Source organism: Dromiciops gliroides, chromosome 3 (genome assembly GCF_019393635.1).
Source record: "Dromiciops gliroides isolate mDroGli1 chromosome 3, mDroGli1.pri, whole genome shotgun sequence".
NCBI lineage: Eukaryota > Metazoa > Chordata > Mammalia > Microbiotheria > Microbiotheriidae > Dromiciops > Dromiciops gliroides.
The window spans coordinates 639,278,698-639,296,752 of record NC_057863.1 but is presented as its reverse complement, the minus strand read 5'-3'; the positions used below and the strand labels follow the sequence as shown (position 1 = coordinate 639,296,752).

The following is an 18,055-nucleotide window of genomic DNA, read 5'->3' as shown; positions in this document are numbered from 1 at the left end:
TATGTGTTGATCAACTGTGATAGACTTAATTCTTCTCAGTAATGCAATGGTACAAGATAGTTCCAAAGGACTCATGATGGAAAATGCTCTCCAAATCCAGAAAAAAAAGAACTGTGGAATATGGATGCAGATTGAACCATACTATTTCTTTTGTTTTTGGTTCTGTTGTTTTTCTTTTTTGAGGTTTTTCCTTTTTGCTCTTATTCTTCTTTCACAGTAAGGCTAATGCAGAAATATGTTTAATGTGATTGTACATATAGAAACTATATGAGATTACTTGCTGTCTTGGGGAAGGGGGGAGGGGGGAGGGAAAAAAATTTGAAACTAGAAATCTTATAAAAACAAATGTTGAAAACTATCTCTGCATGTAACTGGAAAATAATAAAATATTTTTATGATTAAAAAAAAATAAAACCAAAAAAAAAGAAGTTCATGGAATCCTTGGGTGAGAGACCTCTGGCTTGGGTGACTTTGTAGAGGAAAGATCTGACCACGTCATTCCCCTGCTCAGTAAAACTCCAGAATCCTCCTGTGACCTTGTGCTTTAAATACACATCTACCTGGCTGGGTTAGAGGCCTCTGCAGCCTGGCTTCCACTGGCCTTTCTAACCTCAGTAGCCAAAGCTTCACTTCTTTTTTTTGTTTTTGTTTTTGTTTGTTTGTTTGTTTTTGGGTGAGGCAGTTGGGGTTAAGTGACTTGCCCAGGGTCACACAGCTAGTAAGTGTTAAGTGTCTGAAGCCAGATTTGAACTCAGGTACTCCTGACTCCAGGGCCGGTGCTCTATCCACTGCACCACCTAGCTGCCCCTAAAGCTTCACTTCTTGCACTCATGATCTAGCCAAGCAGGGCTTCCCTCTGTTCCCCCGATGTGACCCTCATCTCCCATCTTGGGGAGTTTGCCCAGGCTGGCTGGCGTGCTTGCAGTGTACTCCTCCCCCACCTCTTCTTCCTGGAATCAAGGGCCAATTGGCATATGGACCCTTTCCTGATGCCCCCCAGGTGCTGGTGCTGTTCCCTCCATACACTGAACTTCTATCTTGCCTCTCTTTGCTTTGTGTATGTGTGCATGTCCCCCCTCTCCCATAACACGGGCAGCTCACAGAATCTCATGGTCACATAACAAGTCAGTGCCCAGGGTGACTGACCCAGGGTCCCGGCTCCAGAGCCAGATAGGTCCTCGTTTTACAGATAGGAACACTGAGGTCAGAGTAACAACGTGACTTCCCAGGGTCCCCCAGCTGGTGTATGTCAGAGGCCAGCCCTGAATCCTGGGCAGCTGAGGGCCAGGGCCCGCCCCTGATCCCCTGCCAGGCAGGCTAATCGCCATCTCTCCTTCCAGATAAAGCCGTGGTCTGAGTTGTCCTGTCCAGTCAAGGTCTATTTCTGCATCACACTGGTATCTCTGCTGAGCATCATTGGGTTAACCATAAAGACGCTGGTGCAGAAGTCAGATGAGAACTTCACCGTCTCTCTCATTCAGCTCATTGGAGTCGGTAAGAGGGAGCGCTCTGGTGCCTGGGGTTGGGGGGGCCCTGCACTCAGCTCTCCTTGTCCACTCCACGTTGCCAGCAGTCTCATGTGGTGCCAGGGTCTGCCCTCCTCATCCCTGGCTCAGGGACCACGTTATCCTCTTAACCTTCCCTTTAGACTGTGAGCTCTGAGGGCAGGCACTGTCTTTGGCCTCTTTTTGTATCCTCAGTGTTCAGCACAGTGTCCCACACACAGCAGGCGCTTACTAAATGTTGATCAACCCACTGATTGACTGCCCCTCTGCCCTGACCACGGGAGCTGCTGCTCCCTCCAGTGGTGGGGATGTGCCTGGCCCTGGCCTGCCTTGGAAGCGGCCCTCAGGCATGGGCCCACAGGCGCTGGATCACCTCAGGCATGGGCCGGCCCTCCCCAGTGAAGTAGGACCCTTCACTTGGCGGCGATTTTGGCTTCCCCTCTGAAACCTTAAACACAGGGAGGAGTGGGGGTGTCCAGCTGGGATGTGGGCTCCCCACGGAGTGGAAAGAAGAAATAATTGCTGAGCGCTTGAAGGCTCTCTGGGGCAAGACGTGCAGCCTCTTGTGCTGCAGGTGAAGGACTAGGGGCCCTGACACCCCCTTTGTCAGGTCATCCAGGGGAGCCAGTCACCAGGGCCCTGCTCAACACCTCCCTCTGCTCCAGAGAGGAAACCCCAAAGGTGGATGGATTGGCTCCCCAAAAGCCTGGCAGAGAAGCTCTCAAACTGCACCAGGCAGGGGGCTGGCCCCCCATGCCCTCCCTCCCTCCTCCAGCTCTGCCTCTCCCTTCCCTCCTCCCTTCTTTTCCCCATGCCCCTTCTCCCTCCTCCTCTTTCCTTCCTTCTCTCTTTTTTTTCTCCCTCCTTCCCTTGCCTTCCCTCCTCTCCTTCCTTCCTTCTTTCCTTCTCTCCTTTCTTTCCTCCTTCCTTCCTTCCTTCTCTCCTTCCCTTCCTCCTTTCCTTCCTCCCTCCCTCCTTCCCTCCCTCCTCTGGCCCTGCCTCTCCCTTCCCCTCCTCCCTCCTCCTCTTTCTTTCCTCCTCTCTTTTGTCTCCCTCCCTCCTTCCTTCCCTCCTCTCCTCTCCTTCCTTCCTTCCTTTCTTCCTTCCTTCCTTCCTTCCTCCTGTCTTTTCCCCCTTTCCTAACACCGTTGCTCTCCCCTGTACCCTGGGTTGCCTTTCTCTCAGTGCCTCGAGGGCAGAGGCTGGGGCTTCTCTTCCTGCCCTCCTTGCCTGCCCCTCTGCAGGGGGCCCCTCCTGGTTTCTCAGCAGTCAGCACAGTGCCCCTCAGGTCACCTGCAGAATCCTCTGTGGTGTCTTGTCCCAGACGTGTCATCTGCCATATTGAGTTCTTGGCAGGTGGGGAAGGCCTAGCATAGTGTGTGACCCATCATGGGCCCTTAATAAATACCTACTGACTGAGTGATTGAGCCGTGTCAGGTCAAGAAGCATCCATGCAGGGCAGCTAGGTGGTGCAGTGGATAGAGCACCGGCCCTGGAGTCAGGAGTACCTGAGTTCAAATCTGGCTTCAGACACTTAACACTTACTAGCTGTGTGACCCTGGGCAAGTCACTTAACCCCAACTGCCTCACTAAAAAAAAAACAAACAAAAAAACATCCATGAAGGGGCTCCCTTGTGTTGGGCCCGTACCAAGCCCTGGAGGGGGATGATCTCAATTGCCACCAAACCCGTTGCTGAAAGCCGCAGATCAAATGGAGCCCAAGACTGGCCTTGGCCACGGGAGGCCCCGCCTAGATCAGAGCCAGCAGCCCCTCTCTGTGAAGGGAGACCATGTCCTGATTTCTGGATGCCTTTGGACCCTCATCTGGAGAATCGTTCCCGTCAGCTCCCTCTGTCTCGGAGATGACCTGGAGTCCCCCTTCGTCCTCATTACCACAAGCCGGCTGGCTCTGGAGGAGATGTGGGCCTGCCATCTGGTGACGACAGCTGGGGTCGGCCAGCTGGGCCTGGTGTCTAGATGTGCACCCGGGGCCCTGGCCTTTCTCGGAGGCGAGAGGCCTCCTGAACAGCGGGAAAGGAAGGCCATTCAGAGTCGCCGCATCTCCTCCTGAGTCCTGGACGTCTGTGACACAGGGAACCGTCCATCTTTCCTAAGAGGAAGTTGGCCGAGCCCATGGCCTGGTAGCTGGCTCGAGAGGAGCATGTGTGGGTGATGCATGAGCTGCTTGCTGCAGGGACTGGTTCAGCAATGATGGACGGGCCTGGCATTCCCTGCCTAAGGATGGGGGACGACTGGAGTGGCCAGGGGACATAAGGAGCTTGGGCCCTAGGCACCGACTGTCCTGGAGTCAGACCTCCAGGTGTGTTCCCTTCTGGGCAGCTTATGATGGAAGGCCAGCCTGGGGGAGGGGCAGGGGCCAGGGAGGTACCAGCCACTGAGGGCAGGTGGTTTCTTTATGTGTTAGCTTTGACCCCCAAAATAGTCATGCCCTTGACCTGGCTCCCTACGGAGCCTGGGCTGAGCTCAGAATGATACTGAAATTCTGGAAAAGTTACCAGTGAGGCTTCTTTGCCAACTTCTTTTATGGGAAAGGGACTTAGGAAGCTGGGCCGGGCCGGCCAGCCAGAGGTTGGGTGAAGCCATAAAAATGAAGTAAATGTGCTTCATGCTCTGTCTCCTTGGGGAACTCTCGGCTTCTCTGGAATAGGGTGTGTCCCTTCATTGGTGGGGAGGAACCCGGAGAAGGACAGGACGCTCGCCGGAGTCTGTTCCCAGGGCTCTGGGATGCCTTTTTTGGATCATTTACCTCATTGCCAGATGTCACTTGGCACCTTTCCTTGATGACAAGATAATGAGGGACTGATTGTGTCTCCACCGTAAGCTCAGTTCCCCAGGGAGAGGCCGCCCCACAGTGTGGGTCAGCTCCTCTTTCCCCCCGCCAGAGTCCACATGAATTTGCTGAGTGAGACCTCCCAGGCCCCCTTCTGTTGTGCTCACGGGCATCCGCCAGACCCAAATGGAAGACGCCTCGTCTGGGGGTGACCCTCAGCTCCCTTCTGTAGCTTGCATCTCCAATGATGCTTTTTGGAAGAGCCAGCGGCCGGCCCTGAGGCGCCGTCATTCTCTGCCCTGGGCCTCGGGAAACCAGACAAAACCTGCCCATTGGCAGCTCTGCAGACACCAGAGGAGGGCCGAGGCGCTGGGAAGCTAGAGCCGGGGGGCGCTGGGCTGGTGGAGGGTCTGGAGATTGTCTTGGGAGGGACACTCCAGGGGAAGCAGAGGCAGAGGTGAAGTAACTTGTGCAGCCCCAGAGCTTCCCAGCTCCAGGTCCTGTTGTCACATGCTCACTACACACAGCCTCCCCGCTGGGTTCAGCACAAGCTTGTGAGCCAGGCACCGGGGAGACAGAGATGGAGCAGCCCCTGCCCTCAGGAAGCTCACAGTCTACTGGGGAGACTCACCACGAGAAGCCAATGCCATCCACCTTTGCACAAAGTAATTGCATGAGTGAATAAAGCATTGATTAAATGCTTGCTGGGTGCAGGGTACGGCCCTAAGTGCTGGGAGAAAGATGAAAAACAGCAGCTGCACAGCCGTCCTGCCCTCCGAGAGCTCCTGTAGTAATGGGGACGACAGCAGGTGTGAGGCGCCCCAGATGGAAAGCTCCCAGAATCCTCAGCCAGCAAACACCGACGCAGGGCCTCCGAGCAGCCGGCCCTTGGCTAAGCCTGCGGGGCGCGGGGGGGGGGGGGGCAGAGTGGTCGCCAGTGCCTGTTCCCCTTGGAGTTCGCCTTTGTGGAAGGCCTGAGGTCGGGGCTGGATCTGATTTCCTCCTGCTGCTGCCCGTTCCCCCAGAAGTTTTGTCCAACACCAAGTTCTTTTCCTTTTTGCTAGAGCTTATCGGTCCGTGTGCGTCTGTCTGTCTGTCATCTACCTGCTCTGTTCCTTTGATCAGTCCCTTTCTTCAGCTGGAACCAAGCTACTTTGTGGCGTTGTTTGAGGTCCAGCACTGCCCAGCCCCCTTTGCTCCTATTTTTTTTATTTTTATTTTTGTTGAGGCAATTGGGGTCAAGTGACTTGCCCAAAGTCACACAGCTAGTAAGTGTTAAGTGTCTGAGGTCGGATTTGAACTCAGGTCCTCCTGACTCCAGGGCCGGTACTCTATCCACTGCGCCACCTAGCTGCCCCTGCTCCTATTTCTTTTCCTTATTTCTCTAGAGATTCTTGACCTTCTTTTCCTCCGTATGAATTGTTATTATTTTTTTCTAGTTATACAAGAGAATCTTGGTAGTATGATTCGTGTGGCATTGAATAAGTGAATTAATTTTGCCTCTTTATGGTCACTTCTTCTGATAAAATAATTTGTTTCTGATGATGCAAAGGTGTGGAAGTGGGAGATGGGTTCTAGCTTGGCTGCAGTGCAGAGCGTGTGTGCAAGGAGAAGGGGAAGGGAATGCAGCCTGGAAAGATGGGTGGGGCCGGATTGTGAAGGGCAGAGTCGAGGGCCTGCTACCCAGTGTGACCAGTCCCCATCATCGGATTGGCAAAGGAGTGAGTTTGCTGCCACTGGGAGTGAACTGGTTGGGGATCTGAACCAGATGGAGAGTGCATGGGGATGACCTCTGAGGCCCCCTCAGGGTGGTTGGCGGGCCTGATCGGGGAGGCCTGCAGCGGTCTGTGGCCATGGCAGACTCTGGGCTCAGGCGTCTTGTGGGTTCTCACCCACGTCCCTCTCTCTTCGTTTGTCTCGGTCAGTGTTCTGCATTTACTATGTGACCAGAGGGATCCTCCAGGAGAATCGGCAGGAGCTCATCGTGTTCATCCTCTCCATCCTGCTGGTGATGTTCCGGTCCCTGGTAAACTTCCTTGTGCTGATGGCGGAGGAGAAGCCCGTGAGGGAGGACCCTCTCATTCTGGTGAGTGTGCGGGTTCCATTCTGCCTTGCACCACCCCCTTCTGTACAAGTGAGCCCCACAGCCCAGAGGGTGGATGGGCTGCTAAGCTTTGCCCCTCACGGTGCCTGGGAAGGGGACGGGTGGGCCAGGGTGCGGGTCTGGCACCCTGAATCCAGGGCTGCTGCATTATCCACTGTGCCACCTAGCTGCCCCAAGAAAAGACAAGATCTTGAGATGTCTTTTAAGATTCTGGACCTCCAGAATAATTAGCCAGGCTGACAACTCTCATGAGCCCAGAGCCCCAGAGCTTGAGGCGGGGTGGAGCTTAGCAGCCATTTGGTCCAACCCATACACAGAGGAGTCCTTGCTCCACCAGTCTTGCCTTGAAGACCTGCAAGCACAGGGAGTTCACCCCTTCTAGAGCACATAGGAAGAGGAGGCTGCGTCCCAGCTTCCTACGGCTTCCCCAGCAGAGAACGGAGGAGAGGGGGGTCCGGGGGAAAGAGCAGTCACGTCCCCTCTCTCACCCTCAGTTTCCTCATCTGTCAAATGAGGCAGCCGGCCGGGCCAGCTGGCCTTTGAGGGCCCTCCCAGCCCGAGCTGCAGGAACCCAAGGAGACATCAGCCCTGGGAGAATGGAGGGTCTTTCGGCTTCACTTTTTGGAGGCCCTCCTTCCCTCCCAGCTGCTGCCCCCCTTCCAGGAGGTCGAGGGGCTTGAAGTGCCTCTTTGCATCCCTAGGCCCGGCACTGTGCTGGGCACACAGCAGGCCCTGGCCGAGTTTGGCCTCAGAAGGCCTTCTGACTGTGTGTGCGGGCCCCGCGTCTCCATTAGTGAGAGGAAGCTCTGTTCTGTGGGAGCCCAGGGTCCTCGTCTTGAGGCCCGTTCTGCCTGGGACCCCGGGACCCCTCCCCGGCCACGGGATGCAGCTGCAGGTGGTGGCTGCCCCAACCTCCCTGACGTCAGCTCACCCTGAGCGCCCCCGTGACCTCACCCTGATATGGGGCCTTCACCTCAGTTGAGTGAGCTCGCAGGTGCTCTTCTGTGGTTTCTTTCCCTCCCATGGAGAGGACAAGGGCCGGGCATCACCATTTCCTCCTGGCTCGGTGCCTGGGAGGCCTGGCAAGAAGAGCCCCGAGCTGTTGCCGGGATTCCCCGCCTGTCAGCTTCCTTGTCTTGTGGGCCGGGCGCCTGCCCCGTCTCCAGCCCCATGAGGCTGCCTCGACCCTGTAGTTGAAGCTCCCCTCCTTGGCCTCCCGTTTTCAGCCCCTTGTCCCAGCCAGACTGGTCCTGCCCCTTCCAAATTCTTCCATCCAGGGTCCCTCCCCTTTCTTGACTCAACAGTGAGCAAGCATTTTCTCAGGAACAGGTGTGGGTCGGTGCCTGGCCAGGCCCTGGGAGAGGAATGACATGGCAAACTGATGCCCAGACAGAAAGTACCCTTCCGGTCGCTGGGGGTGCAGGTAGAAAAGGCCCTGCCCCCCAAGAGTCCCACAGCTCCACAGGATGGTTCAAAGGGCACGGCCCAACAGAAAAGTAAAGGGGAGGGGAGTAATCTGAGGAAGGAAAGGCAACAGCTTCTAGTGTGGAAAGTCCCTCTGAACTCACCACAAAGGGAGTTAGGCGAGGCTGTGTGTAGGAGGCGGGGCCCAAGCTGAGCCTTGCAGGACTCTAAGTGGGGAGAGGAGTATTCCAGCCATGGGGAGCCAGCAGAAGTGTAACTAGGGCGGGGTGATGGGGGGCGCATCCCAGGACCATGACATGGCACACGCTTCTTTGCTTGGCTTCCCATGATCCTCTCATGGTTCCCCACCGCCTAGTCTATGTGACTCAACCCTTCCTACTCCCATGCCTCCCTCCCTGGGTCCCAGCCCTTCCTTTGGGGCCTATCTTTCCCTATCATGCCACCCTTCCCATACCTGGGTGGGGGTGGGCTGAGTACAGCCTGCCCAGGAGGCTGTGCCATGCCTCTGAGAGGCTGGGACACAGGTGTCCCATTACTTAGTACCTGCCCGTCACTTGACTGGGAGTGGGCCTGGCCAGTGTTGACTTTCTACCTCCCCTCGCCCCACAGTTTTATCCAGACTGCTCTAAGAGCGGGGCCTCCTAGCTAGAGCTTGGGTGACGGCGGCCTGCGCACAGGGAGCAGCCGATGGACCAATTGGGCTGGAATGGGGAGGACCCATAGGCCCGGAGGGAGGGCCCCACCTGTCCAGAGACCCACCTCCTTGTCCACCCCAGCAGGGCCGGCGGTCAAGCAGGGTCTGCCGACCGCACAGGCAGCTGGGCTCCTTTTTATCTCCCTGGCCAGGCCCGGTTCATCGTGATCCTGTTGGTGGGCTTCTTTGACGTGATCTGTGCCGTGATCCTCATCCGGACCCAGGGCATGATGGCCTTCAGAGTGGGTGGGGCCTTGGAAAGCCTCCAGGCTCAGTACTTCATGCTCAATCTCTGCTTCTCCATGCTGACCTTTGATCTCCAAGCTCAGGTATAAGGGTCCCAGAAAGCCCACCCAGAGAGGTCCTGGGGCTGTTTCCTCCCCGCACCCAAGGGTCTGCTCCCTCAACCCCAAATGGGATTTTGTCTAACCAATTCCTAAAGGGAACAAGCGGGGCCAGGCCTAGTCAGGTCAGAGGGCAGGGGCTTCCCAGAAGTATCCATCCACACATGGAGGGCAGCACAGCCTCTGTTTATTTAAGAGATCTTTGTTGTTATTTTTTTAATTATCTATCTATTTATTTAGTTAGTTAGTTTTGGCAGGGCAATGAAGGTTAAGTGACTTGTCCAGGGACACATAGCTAGTTAAGTATCAAGTGTCCGAGACCAGATTTGAACTCAGGTCCTCCTGAATCCAGGGTCAGTGTTTTATCCACTGCACCCCCTAGCTGCCCCAAAATCTTTGGTTTTAAGAGAAGGCCAGTGCTCCAGGGGTTTCTGGGCATTCAGGGTTAGGGTTCCCAGGATCCTTTGTATCCTGGCTCCGACAGCTCCTGAGCTTGGGAGAGCATCCCCTGGTTACTGGTGGGAGCCTCAGGCCTCCTTCTTAGAGAGGTGAGGCTGTGCTGAGCACCTCTGTTTTCAATGAGTCAGTGGGAGCTAGGTTCAGGTTCCGCCTCACCTCTGACACACTCTGGCCTTGTGACCCTGTGCAAGTCATTTCACCCTTGGTGACCTGCACTGGCAGACAGAGCCCCCCTGCCCACCTCTAGCAGGAGAAGGGAAGCATGTCCCCTTCTCTGTTTTCTGGCCATCCCCACAAGGGTCTGCTTAGGCCTTTTAAAATTTTTATTTATTTATTTATTTATTTTTGCTGAGGCAATTGGGGTTAAGTGACTTGCCCAGGGTCACACAGCTAGTAAGTGTTGTGTCTGAGGCCAGATTTGAACTCGGGTCCTCCTGAATCCAGGGCTGGTGATCTATCCACTGAGCCATCTAACTGCCCCACTGCTTAGGGCTTTTTAAGGTCCCTCCTGGACAGGTGGGTGGGGTGAGGGAGAAGGAAGAAGGACCTATTTAAGCAAACAGCCAGACCAAAGGTGGGTGACACATGCCGAGCTGTGACCTTTAACCCCGCCCCAGCACCCGCAGTGCCCTGCTGGCATCCTCATCGTGGGCTCCCAGCCCAGGCTCTGGTCACCCATAGCACCCAGGAGGCCAACATGGGCAGTCAGGGATGTCTGCAGGTCCCACCAAGCCCTTCTCCTCCAGGGCCAGGCTGACTCCCTCATGCGGCCGATGTCGGGCCCATCACAGAGTGGCTCCCTTGGCATCTGGCCTCTCCCTAGACATCCTATTAACAGATGGCACACCTGTGTGGAGTCAAGGTTTGCAAGGTACTTTTCATGTACTGTCTCAGCCTGGTAAAGTAAGCCGTCATCCCCACTTCACAGAAGAGGAAACCGGTCTGATGGAAGCCAAGGCTCTTGTCCATGGCCGCCCCGCTAGGAACGGCCCGAGATGGATTTCACCCCAGGTTTGCAGTCGGCTCTTTGTCTGCCGTTCCGGGCTGCCTCTGGCAGGGCTCAGGATTGCGGGGAGCCTCCTCAGCCTTTCCTCCTGATGGGCCGCCGTGATGTTGTGAGCTCGGGGAAGCCCACGAGCTTGGCCCTCTGTGGTGTTCTTGGCTTTGCAGGGCAGAAGAGAGGAGGACCCGGGCCCAGCCTCGGAGGGCTCCTCTTCTCCTCAGAAGAACTGTTGGCATCTGGCCCAGCCTGTGCAGCAGATCTGGAGCTAAGGTGAACTCACCGTTCCCAGACTCCCCAAGATCCCCCCTCTCATGCCACATGCGGAGGCATCTCGGGCTTGTTTCCATCTGACTCGGGGCTGTAGACTGCTCTGTGCATGGTGTGTGAGTGACCTCGGGAGCGTTGTCCTCAGCTCAGCCACCCATGGGCTCGTTTTCTCTCTTTCTGGCCACCCTTGGTTGGCATTCGAGGCTCTGTTCTCAGCCCTGGCTGGGCCTACCAGTGGGAAAGCTGCTGCATGGCACATCTGTTCTTGACCTCTTGCCCTCTCTGCCCACAGAGCCTGGCTGGCTCTCGCCGTTTGGACCTGCTGGCTTTCAGTCTTGCTGCCTTGGTCTTGGATTTCTTCAGCAAGCTTCTGTTGTCAATCCCTGGAGATAAAAAGGCAGGAGTGAGCCCATCCTGATCCCAGAGGGCTGGTCTTCTGTTGGGGGACACGGGGCACAGCCCATGCACACTGTCAGGGAAGAGGGAGCCCTCACAGGCCCCAGGAAGGGCCAGGCTATGGGGAAGCGACGGATCCCCTGCAAGGGTGAGGCGGGAGAGCAGGCCAGGCCACACCAGGCAGAGGGACCCCCAAAGGTGCCAGACAGGCGAGGAGGCCCACACAGGCCAGTCTGCCATGAATGCAGAGCCGTGAGGCAGCGAGCTAGCCTGCAATAGCATTTATGAGCTGCTTACTGTATGCCTGGCCCCGTGGCAACATTTATGGGCTACTTACTGTATGCCCAGCCCAGGGGAAGGTGGCAACCGGCTTGGGAAGGACTCTGGAGGCCCATCCGAGGAGTTCCTGATTTGAGCTAGGGTCAGGAAGGGGCTACGGTGGAAGCTTCTGGAACACCTGCTGCTTGCAGATAGCGGCCAGACCCCGTAACACTGGGAGCTGGAATCTCCAGAGCTGTCGGCTTCCTTCTTCTCCCAGAGGGATCCAGGCTAATGGGAGCGGTGTCCCCCCAGGCAGAGACTCGGGCCACCCTGACTCCCGGGGATCTTCTGAATGATCCAGCACCAAATGACAGCTGCCCCATCGTGTCTGGCCCGGCTGCTAAATGTGCCATTGGAAGGAGGTGCAAGATGGCGGCATCTTCTCCATAGGCTTCCTTCTCTTCCCTTTCCTTCCTCTCTCCCTCCCTCCTTCCATCCCTCCTTCCTTCCCTCTTTTCCTCCTTTCTTCCTTCCTCCCTCTCTCCCGCTTTCCCTTCTCCCTCCCCTTCCTCCCTCCCTTCTTTCCTTCTTGGGAGAGTTGGTGTCAGCCTGGCACAGGTGCCCTGCTCCAGCCTCCTCTTTGCCGTCTCTCAGCCATCGGTAAAAGAACAAGGCTCCTGGCACTGCGGGATGTGGCGCTGCAGGATGTGGCGCCGTGGGATGTGGCGCCATGCTCCCACTGGGTTCTGCTGCAAACAGAGGGGCCCTTGGATTCCCCCTTGCTCACTTTCTGGGGCCATTAGGAAAGGGCAGCAGGCCTTCCCTCGCCCATCCAGTGCCCCCTCCCATTCTCATGGACCTTCTTCCTCTAAGCGTCCTTGTCCCTTGTCCTCGTAGCAGTGAGGCTGTGTCCATTCTTGGTTAGTACAGATACTGACAAGTCAGCGAGGGCTCCGTGGGCCCCCAGTGGGCCCCGTCAGTGCTGACAATTGAGGTCTGAGGTGAGAGAACCTGTTGTTGCTCCTGTTCCTTGTGGGGAATGAGGAGGGCCTGGGCAGCTCCAGTAGCCGTCCTCGGAGTATGGGTGAAGCCCCTTCCCACTTAAAGGACCTGCTCAGGGTGCATGCCCCCTGCCCCGGGCCGCTCCGGGGCCCTGAGCGAACATCAGGAGCTCTGCTGCTCAGGCCCTGGGCCTGGCCTGGGGTGGGGGCCAAAGTCAGGCTTCCGCCAGACAGGAGAGAGTCCCCGGAGCCCCCAGGCCCATGCAATGTCCTCCGGTCTGGTGAGCACTGAACAGCCCCATGGGCTCCCATGGGGAGACAAAGGCAGACCAGGCCCTGAGCCTTCTTTTCCTCGTCTCCCTCTGCAGCTCTGCCTGTGTGTCCTGATCCTGACGTCGGGCCTGTACGCCTCGCTCCAGCACAGCCTCATCCTCATCATCGGCGTCCTCTGGGCCGGCCTCAAAGTGACCATCGGCATCCTGGCTGTGAGTATGCAGCTCCCTGGATGCTGGGCTGCCTCACCAGCCTCCCCACGTGGAGTCCCCTCTCATGCCCTCCTGTCTTTGCGTCACAGGGAATCTGCCCCCTTTGGGGCCCCCAGTGTTGGGAGAGAGCCCTGAGAGCCCTGTGCCGATTCTTATTCCAACAGTGGTGTTTGAAGGCCCTTGTACTTCAAATGCTGAGGGTCCGAGGCCAGAGGGCCAGATCCTCGCTGCTACTTACTGTGTGCCCCTGGGCAAGTCCCCTCGCCTCTTGTGGGCCTGCATGCCCCCCGAAGCGCCCCCAGCTACAGCCTCTGTGGCCCCGGCAGACAAGGTCTTTGAGGGGTCCGCCTGAGGGGGAGCCTCTCAGCATGGAGCCACGAGGAAAGCAGTTCAGCTGGTCCTGCCCGGTACCAGCTGGTGATCAATGAGTCAGCCAGCTAGCATTTATTGAGTATGTACTCTGTATAATCACTGTGCTAGGCACCGGGGGCACAAATACAAAAGGGGAAGTATCTGTAAACCTTGTTGAGGGGGTGATTGAGTGATCTACAGGATGATCCTCAGGTCACACACACATCCTCGCACACATATTTACACACACACACACACACACACACACACACACACACATACGCACACCTTATCAGTGGACTATACACGAAGCCCTCCAGCCCAGTAAGACCTGCCAGGGCCTGTGCTCTGCTGGCAGTGCCTTTGGGAACCGTGGCTGCCTCCCACACAGCCTCAGGGGGAAGAGTTCACTGGCAGGAAGGGCATTTCAGGACATTAGAAGGGGTATTGCCGGTCAGGGCACCCTCTGTGCACTCAGTGCCTGTCCAAAGGCCTGCCCTACCCAAGCAGACAGAGTGCGCTCCCGCTGGCTCTTGGGGAGCCTCACAGCAGGGTTCTGGGCACTTCCCTGGCTGCTTGCTTCTCCTAAGGGATGAAGATAACCTGGGCCTCTTGGAATGGGGCGGCTCACTTACTGTCTATCCAGACATTTACATGACTGGCACCTGTGTGTTGCTCACCCTCCACATATTTGTGCCTGCTCCCCTGGGATGTGTGTATGGACATGAGTCTTGGCTTGTAGAATCCTAAGATCATAGATCTAGACCTAAAAGGGACTGGAGAGGCCGTGAAGTCTATCCCCCTCCTTTTACCAGTTAGGCAACCGAGGCAGACAGAAGTGGAGTAACATGCCCCTGGTCACAGAGCTAGGAAGTGTCTGAGTCAGAATTTGAACCCAGGACTTCTCACCTTCAAGGCTAGGGCTCCATCCACCGCACCACACTGCCACTCTTCACCATGTCTGTGGATCTTGTAGAACAGCGAGGCCTGGCGCTTTGGGCTCTGGCTTTTTTTTCTCCCAAAGGAAAATCTTCCTTCTCTCCCTCCCACCTACTTCCCGCAACTGAGAAAGCAAGAAGAACAACCCCCCTGTTATAAACACACATAATCAGACAAAACAAATTCCTATCAGCTGTGTACAAAAGCATAGAGGATTTGTCCTCTGAGATTGCGTCCTCTGTGTCAGGAGCAGGGCAGCCGTGTTTCATCTGGAGGCCTCTGGCATCAGGAGATCCTCAGCCTTTTAGAGGTTTTTGTTTTCACAGGATTGCTTTATTGCATAAATGGTTTGTCTGGTTCTGCTCCCCTCCCTCCGCATTCCTGCGTGCCAGTCTTCTCAAGGTTCTCTGAAACTATCCCCTCGTCATTTCTTTCAGCATAACAGTGTTCTGTCATATTTAGACACCCTAACTTGTACAGGCACCCCCTCAGATTCCAGTTCTTTGCTGCAAAAAGCTGCTGTGAATACTTTTATAAATGTTGGTCCTCTTGTCACTAGGTATGTGCAATTTAATAGCTTTTAGGATATAGTTCCGAAGAGCTTTCTAGAATGTTTGAACCAGTTCACAGCTCTATCTTTCTCCCTCACCCAGGCCCTTCCAGTTTTCCCTTTTACAAAAATCATGTTTGCAAGTCTGCTGGATGTGAGGTAGAACCTCAGAGTAGGTTTGTTTTTGTTTTTGTTTTTTTTGGTGAGGCAGTTGGGGTTAAGTGACTTGCCCAGGGTCACACAGCTAGCAAGTGTCAAGGGTCTGAGGCCGGATTTGAACTCAGGTCCTTCTGAATCCAAGGCCAGTGCTCTATCCACTGTGCCACCTAGCTGCCCCCCTCAGAGTAGTTTTAATGTACATTTCTCTAATTATTAGTGATTTAGAGTACTTTTTTTCCATATAGTAGCTTGGATTTCTTCCTCAGAAAACCACTTGTTCATGTTATTTTTTCATATTTCATATGAGAATTTCATGAATCATAAGAATATTTAATATTCATTTATCAATTAGGGAATGGCTCTTTTTCTTAGAAATTTTCATCACTTTCCTGTATATCATTTAGGAATAAGACTTTTATCAGAGGAGCTTGCTGAAAATTTTCTGCCCAGTTTCTTGTTTTTCTTCTAATTTTAGCTGCATTTGTGTTATTTGTGCAAAACCTTTTTACTTTTATGTAATCAAAACTGTCCGTTTTCCTCCATTTTGCTTCTTATCTCTTTCCCTCCCCATAAAGCTGAAAGATAATTTCTTTCTTGTTCTTTTCATTTGTTTATGGTGTCACCCTTTATATCTAAGTCATGTACCACACTGCAGCTTATATCAGTATGTGGTATGAGATGTTGGGCTATGCCTAGTTTCTGCCAGGCTGCTTTCCAGTTTTCCCAACAGTTTTTGTTAACTAGTGAGTTCTTGCCCCATTAACTGGGATTTTGGGGTTTCACTAGGCTGTTGTGCTTGTTTGCTGCTATGTGTTGTATGCTTGAATAGTTCCCCTGATTGACCTCTATATTTCTTAACCGAATTGTTTTGATGATTGCTGCTTTGTAATATATTTCAACATGTGGCACCTCTATGCCCTTTTCCTTCCCACTTTTTTTTTTCATTCATTCCCTTGAAATTCTTGACCTTTTGTTCCTCCAGATGAATTTCATTATTATCTTTTTCTAGCTCTATGAAGTAATCCTTGGGAGTTTGCCTGATTGATTGGCATGGTACTGAATAAGTAAATTACTTTAGTTACTATTGTCATGTTTATCATGTTGGCTTGCCCTACCTATGAGCAATTAATATTTCTCCAGTTATTTAGATCTATCTTTTTGTAGTTGTTTTCATACATTCCTGTGTGTGTCTTGGCAGGCAAACTCCCAAATATTTTATACTTTCTATAGCTATTTTAAATGGAATTTCTCTTTCTATCTCTTCCTGCTGGATTTTGCTGGTAATATACAAAAATGCTAATGATTTATGTGGGTTTATTTTGTATCCTTCAACTTTGCTATAATTGTTAGTTGTTTCAGTTAGTTTTTTAGTTGGCTCTCTCTCTAAGTAAACTATTCTATCATCTGCAAAAAGCAATAATTTTGTTTCTTCTTCACCTCTACTTACTCTTTCCATTTCTTTTTCTCTTCTTGTTATAGCTAGCAATTCTAGCATGATATTGAATAGTAATTGTGATCATGGATAGCTTTGCTTTACCCCAGTTTTACTAGAAAGGTGGCTAGTTTATCTCCATTATTTGGTTTTTGATAAGTGCTACTTATATTATGGAAAATATTAATTTATTCCTCTGCTTTCTAGTGTTTTCCTAATATTGAACCATGCCTGCATTCCTGATTTAGATCCATTCTGATCAGAGTCAAATTTTTGTGATGTATTGCTGTAGTCTCCTTCCTAATACTTTATTTAAGATTCTTGTATCAATATCATTGGGCATAGGGTATATAGTTTTCTTTCTCTATTTCCATTCTCTATGGCTTAGGGATCAGGACCATATATGGATCAGAGAAGTAATTTTGTAGGAGCCTTTCTTTTCTTATTTCTTTCAGATAGTTTATGTAATGTTTGGAATTATTTTTTAAATGTATTATTACTTGGGTGATTTTTTTTCCTTTGGGAGTTCTTTTTTTTTTACTTGTTCAATATCTTTTTCTAAACTTGAGTTATTTATATTCTCTATTTCTTCTTTCAACATGGGCATTTTATATATTTGTAAATATTCATCCATTTCATTTAGATTATTTTATTGGCATAGAATTGAACAAAATAGTTCCTGATGATTTCTTTTTGTTTTCTTTCTCCTTTGGTTAGGAATCCACCTTTTCCATTTTTGATACCAGTCATTTGGTTTTCTACTTTAAAAAAAAAAATCATGGTAGCTATTGGTTTATCTATTTATTATTCCCCTCCCCTCAAAAAATCCTAGCTCCTAGTTTTATTAATTCATTATTGTTGTTTTTGCTGTTTTATTAATCTCTTACTTGATTTTTAGGATTTCAGTTTTGCTATTTAGAGTTTTTAATTTATTGATTTTCTAGGTTGTTGGTTTTTTTAATTGCATGCCCAGATCATTGATCTGCTCTTTTATTGTTGAAAGTGTTTAGTGACGTACATTTTCTCAAACATTTTGATAAATTGTTTCATTATTGTCATTATCTTTAATGAAATTATTATTTATATGATTTGTTCTTTGACCTACTCATTCTTTAGGATTGAGTTATATTTAGTCTCTAATTTTTAATAATTTCATTAGGGCACTTTATTGAATATATTTTATTGTGGTCCTTAAAAGATATATTTAATATTTCTGATTTTCTGCATTTGTGAGGGTAAGTTTTTGTGGCAGTGCTATGCACAGCTGAGAAATATGCGTTTGTATATATATGTACATCTATACATATATACATACATACACACACACTTCTTTCTATTCCCATTCAGTAAGCTCAAGAGATCTATCATATCTAACTTTTCTAAAATTGTATTCAGGGGGCAGCTAGGTGGCGCAGTGGATAGAGCACTGACCCTGGAGTCAGGAGGACCTGAGTTCAAAGCCAGCCTCAGACACTTAACACTTAGTAGCTGTGTGACCTTGGGCAAGTCACTTAACCCCAATTGCCTCGCCAAAAAAAAAAAATTGTTTTTCACTTTTTTGTTTATTTTTTGGTTAGATTTGTCTAGGCATGAGAGGAGCTAAATTGAGATTCCTCCATTATCATATTTTTATTTTTGGTTTCTTCCTATAAATCATTTAATTTTTCCTATAAGCATTTAATTGCTATGCCATTTGGTAAATATATGTTTAGTATTGATATATCATTGTTTATGGTGCCTATCAGCAAAATGTAGTTTCCTTGTTTATCTCTTTTAATTTAGTCTTTTTGTTGTTGCTTTGCCTGAGATCATGTTTGTAACCTCTACCTTTTTTACTTCAGTTGAAGCATAATAGATTCTCCTTCAGCCCCTTATTTTAATCTGTGTGC

General features: G+C 51.7%; 1 protein-coding gene across 3 annotated transcripts in view; it reads left to right on the top strand.

The window, feature by feature from the left end:
- The window catches only part of LOC122745270, a 40,248-nt gene that overhangs the window by 10,656 nt on the left and 11,537 nt on the right, over positions 1-18,055 (top strand). For all 3 annotated transcript variants that reach the window (XM_043990449.1, XM_043990450.1, XM_043990451.1), the window contains exons 3-6: positions 1,341-1,494; positions 6,222-6,382; positions 8,672-8,848; positions 12,619-12,735. In XM_043990449.1, coding sequence (XP_043846384.1) covers positions 1,341-1,494; positions 6,222-6,382; positions 8,672-8,848; positions 12,619-12,735 — 609 coding nt within the window. The remainder of the gene's footprint in view (positions 1-1,340; positions 1,495-6,221; positions 6,383-8,671; positions 8,849-12,618; positions 12,736-18,055) is intronic.